This window comes from Poromitra crassiceps (genome assembly GCF_964638095.1).
Source record: "Poromitra crassiceps genome assembly, chromosome: 7".
Lineage (NCBI taxonomy): Eukaryota > Metazoa > Chordata > Actinopteri > Beryciformes > Melamphaidae > Poromitra > Poromitra crassiceps.
In genome coordinates, this window is record NC_139628.1 from 15,005,896 (window position 1) to 15,011,204 (window position 5,309).

The following is a 5,309-nucleotide window of genomic DNA, read 5'->3' on the forward strand; positions in this document are numbered from 1 at the left end:
CATTCCTGCGGTTCTCTATGGGCCTGCAGGTGTGCAGCCGTCCTGCCCTGCAGGGCGAGGAGGTGGCCAGGCGGGCGGAGAAGCTGCAGGGCTCCGTCAGCTACAGCCTGCTGTGGTACAACTGTGAACACTTTGTCATGTACTGTCGCTACGGCACCGTCATGAGCTTCCAGACCTTCCAGGTAACCTCACACACACACACACACACACACACACACACACACACACACACACACACACACACACACACACACACACACACACACACACACACACACACTCTGACCACTGGAAGGACAGAGCTCACAGCATGGAAACACATAGGCCTATACTAAAGGAGTATACAAAGTATAATCATTGTCAGAAACAGTACTGTACAACAAATCTACACAAACAAGTGATTTATACTGTATATCTATTAATTTATCTATTTTGTATATATTTTGACCAGAGTGTGACCACAGACTCGGAGAAAACATGCCTCTTTGAGGTTTAACTCAAGTGTGAATTCATCCCGTGATGTTGGTATAGGTGTATGTTGCTATGGGGGGAGGGAATGTTGCAGATGACTGATTACCTGCTTAAAAGTGTAGCCAGTATAATAATCCACTGGTTTAGGCTACTCAACAGAATGTCATGTGTTTCATTTAAATTACATTCGACTTGCTTACGTTGACATAGTTTTCCTGTTTCTAATGCATTGCTATGTGAGGATTGACTTTTAATATAAGTCATGTTCAGTGCTGGGGGGAACTCATTACAAAAGTAACATATTACATGTAATATATTACTTTTTGCAGTAACTCAGTACTTACTAACTTATTACTTATAGGATTTCAGTAATATTATGCCAGTTACTTTGCCAAGTAAGTCAAGTTACAAATTGCGTTACATTTTTCTTAAATCAAAGCACCTATTTAAAAAAAGACACATTCATTTCCTAATCAAACTGTGTGTTTTTATGCAAATAACCACTATAGATGACAATAACAAAGGAAAAGGATAACATTTAGAATTTTGGATTGTTTACACTGACTTCAAGGCGGTTGAAATTACTTTTCGGGATGTTCCGGGGCGGCGATGTCATTCCGCTGCTGCTGTTGTTTTGGTAAAAGTAATGCAAAGGTAGTGTAATAAGTAATGAGTTACTCTGCACAGACAGTAATATTGTAAAGTAACGTATTACTTTCAAATGAAAGTAACTAGTAATATGTAGCAAGTAACTTGCCCAATACTGGTCATGTTTGTGCAGTAATAACTCGACTCGAGCATTCATGCATTTGGACTCAGAAGTTGGACATTCGGACTCGGACTTGTTAATTGATAAATCATTGTTTTTGTTTGTTTTTTTGTAATAGGCCCTAATTATTTGGCATAAGATATCAATAGCTGTTTAAATACCGTGACATTATTCAATTTAGTGCCAGGGCAGGCGCATGTGTTCCACCTACATGTGCATTCATTTCACGCTCATGTTCAGTAGCTGGACTCGAACTTGGACTCGGACTCAGTTAACGGGGACTCGTTAGGGGGGTAAGGGGGTACGGTGGCGCAGTCGGAAGCGCTGTCGCCTCACAGCTAGAAGGTCCTGAGTTCGATTCTCGCCTGTGGGCGCTGGAGTTGTGACCCCCCCATATCTTCAGTGCCTACTGCCCAGGTGGGCTATCTCGTCGAAAGGGCCTTTCTGTGTGGAGTTTGCATGTTCTCCCCGTACCCCCCAGCGGGTTCCTCCGTACATAACCCCCCTACTAAAAACATGCAGAAGATCGTCATCCGACCAGTGACGACAACATCTGAAGTTGGTCCCCGGGCGCTGGAAAGAAAAAGCGACCACTGCTCCTGGCCTGCCCCCTGGAGAAAAGGACAAGCCTGGATGGGTCAAATGCAGAGGACATAATTTCACCGGCCACCGTCAGCATGAGTGTGTGTTGTGGCCGCATGCATGTGTTGTAGTGTTCGTGTGACAATAAAGACGGGCTTCCGTCTGAAATCGCGTTTAAAATCGTGTTTAATCGACTTCCACTCTGATTTGGTGACTCGAACTTGGACTGGGACACTGGGGACTGGAGACTGAACTTGGACTGGAGAAACAGTGACTTGGCTCCAGCCCTGATCCCTGCCAGCCGGGCCTGAGCTGTGTGGCCTGCAGAGTGTTGTAAAGCCTCCCTGAGCCCAGGAAAGCTCTGTGAGAGCAGTCACCGCTTTGGACGACGGTCTCACTAACGCCACTGGAACTCTCATCGGCCTGTGTGATTAGCATGTGATTAGCGTGTGATTAGCGCGTGATTAGCGTGTGATTAGCGTGTGAAAGAATGCTGCAAGCAAGACGGGGCTGGCTGATGTGAGGAGAGGGTTTTAAACCAGGTGGGCGAGGGAGAGAGAGAGAGAGAGAGAGAGAGAGACTGATAGGCAGGTAAGCAGGTTAGTATGCGGGCTAGTCTAGGAGCAGAGCAGCTCCTAAAGTGGAAAGTCTAGGAGCAGAGGAATGTGGGAGCAGTGTTACAGGGGGGCAGGGATGTGGACTCGACTCATTTGTGACTCGACCCGAGTCCCGATTTTGATGCCTTCCAACTTCACGTAAGAGAAATTCAATGACTTGAGACTTGACTTGCAAGTTCATGGCCGATGAACGCCCACCAAGAGCCAGGTCTGCTCAAGAGCCAGGTCTGCTCAAGAGTCAGGTCTGCTCAAGAGCCAGGTCTGCTCAAGAGTGCAGGTCTGCTCAAGAGCCAGGTCTGCTCAAGAGTCAGGTCTGCTCAAGAGCCAGGTCTGCTCAAGAGCCAGGTCTGCTCAAGAGCCAGGTCTGCTCAAGAGTCAGGTCTGCTCAAGAGCGCAGGTCTGCTCAAGAGTCAGATCTGCTCAAGAGCCAGGTCTGCTCAAGAGTCAGGTCTGCTCAAGAGCCAGGTCTGCTCAAGAGTCAGGTCTGCTCAAGAGTCAGGTCTGCTCAAGAGTCAGGTCTGCTCAAGAGCCAGGTCTGCTCAAGAGCCAGGTCTGCTCAAGAGCCAGGTCTGCTCAAGAGCGCAGGTCTGCTCAAGAGTCAGATCTGCTCAAGAGCCAGGTCTGCTCAAGAGTCAGGTCTGCTCAAGAGCCAGGTCTGCTCAAGAGTCAGGTCTGCTCAAGAGTCAGGTCTGCTCAAGAGCCAGGTCTGAAGAGCCAGGTCTGAAGAGCCAGGTCTGCTCAAGAGTCAGGTCTGCTCAAGAGCCAGGTCTGAAGAGCCAGGTCTGAAGAGCCAGGTCTGCTCAAGAGTCAGGTCTGCTCAAGAGCCAGGTCTGCTCAAGAGCCAGGTCTGCTCAAGAGCACAGGTCTGCTCAAGAGCCAGGTCTGAAGAGCCAGGTCTGCTCAAGAGCGCAGGTCTGCTCAAGAGTCAGGTCTGCTCAAGAGTCAGGTCTGCTCAAGAGTCAGGTCTGAAGAGTCAGGTCTGAAGAGCCAGGTCTGAAGAGTCAGGTCTGCTCAAGAGCCAGGTCTGCTCAAGAGCCAGGTCTGAAGAGTCAGGTCTGCTCAAGGGTTTCTCCTCCGTTCAAGTCTTTGCTTGCTGTCATCACTAAGTGCTGCTCTTGTTGGGACATGGTTTCAATTGCCACATGATCTGCTGTATAATTGCCAGGGCGTGTGGGAGCATCGTTTCAATTGTTGGTCCAAAATAAAGAGCCTGGTCTCCTACCTGCTCTATCTGTAAAACACATTTTAATAACTCTTGTTGTGCCTCGTGGCGCTATATAAATATCAAATTGATTAGATTGATTGATTGACTTGGACTTGGGAGTTAAAGACGAGTGGCTTGATTTGAGGCCAGATGACTCGAATGACTTGTTTGTATTCATTTTGTGTTTTCAGTGTGAATATAAAATATTAACATGTTTGACGTTGTCAATGTTCACATTGCAAGTGCGTGTGCGTGTGTGTGTGTGTGTGTGTGTGTGTGCGCGCGTGCGCGTGCGTGCGCGTGCGCGTGCGCGTGTGCTGTGCGTGTGCGTGTGCGTGTGCGTGTGCGTGTGTGTGTGTGTGTGTGTGTGTGTGTGTGTGTAATAGATAGATAATGGGTGATGGACGGACAGATGGATGGATGGATGGATGTGGCTCTCTGTGTGAGAGCTCTGTGTCTGAAATGTAAAATGCCAATGGAAGTTAATCAGACAGTACAACTGCCCCATCTAGTGGACATTTCACTAACACAGACCACACCATAGTTCGAAACAGAATTAATTTATTGTAGTTTGAGTGTTTGGGTGCAAGTCGTAATGGGGTCGGGGTGCGGATGATGTTGATGATGTTCGACTAGTCAGGAACCCGGGGGGTCGAGACTCAGGGTGGGGGTAACGTCTCCGGTGAAGCGCCTCTTACGTTTGGAGCGCGGCTTCACAGGGATGGAGTCCCGGCTCCATCGGCCCCCCCGTGGTTCCTGTGGGCAGAGGATAGAGATTCAAGGTTATGCAGATGCCAACAGTGGCCCTAGCTAACATGTTTTAGAATTGTTGTGGGAGGAAACCGGAGTACCCGGGGAAAACCCACGCAGCACGAGGAGAACATGCAACTCTGCACGTGCTGCCCGTAATGAATTAAATTAGGGTTGGGCGGGAGGGTTGTTACATCTGGTGCAAACAGGGTTTGGTGGGATTGTGGCGTTATATATAGGCTACAGTAGATTGGGTTGATTGAGCCCAGGTGAATGGATTGGAGGAGGTACAGGTGATTACATTTACATGGTGATGAGTGACAATGGTGTGGTCTCATGTTCCTGAACCTCAGTTATCTTCAATAACTCCATATGTGGTTCTGGACGTGGTCTCTGAAACATTGTATCTCTCTCTCTCTCTCTCCCGCTCTCCTCTCTCTCTCTCCAGTTCTGTAAGACAGTGAGGAAGCTGTTGCTGAGTCGCCGTGTTGCCAAAGCGATGGTGGTGTTGGGGGCGTGTCTTCTTGTCTACCTCAGACCTCTGTCCATCTGCCCCGCCCTGCTGGCTATGCTGCTGCCCTTCCTCATCTGGATGGCCTCTTAGATAACACACATACGCACACACGCACGCAGACACACAAACACACACACACACACACACATACGCACACACGCGCACACACACACACGCGCGCACGCACGCACGCACACACATACACATACACACACGCACGCACACACACACACACACACGCACACACACACACGCGCGCACGCACGCACGCACACATACACACACACGCACGCACGCACACGCACACACACACACACACACACACACACACACACACACACACACACACACACACACACACATGAGTGTATTAGCTTACAATTAAGATGAGCATATTTCTTG

The 5,309-nt window shown here is 48.9% G+C and overlaps 1 protein-coding gene across 1 annotated transcript in view; it reads left to right on the forward strand.

Moving 5' to 3' along the window:
- The window catches only part of lratb.2 (lecithin retinol acyltransferase b, tandem duplicate 2), a gene marked incomplete at both ends in the record, with an annotated part of 7,901 nt that extends 2,904 nt beyond the window's left edge, over window positions 1–4,997 (forward strand). The window contains 2 exons of the mRNA XM_083640802.1: window positions 30–182; window positions 4,842–4,997. Of these exons, the coding sequence (XP_083496928.1) occupies window positions 30–182; window positions 4,842–4,997 (309 nt within the window). The remainder of the gene's footprint in view (window positions 1–29; window positions 183–4,841) is intronic.
- Between the last annotated feature and the right edge of the window lie 312 nt (window positions 4,998–5,309).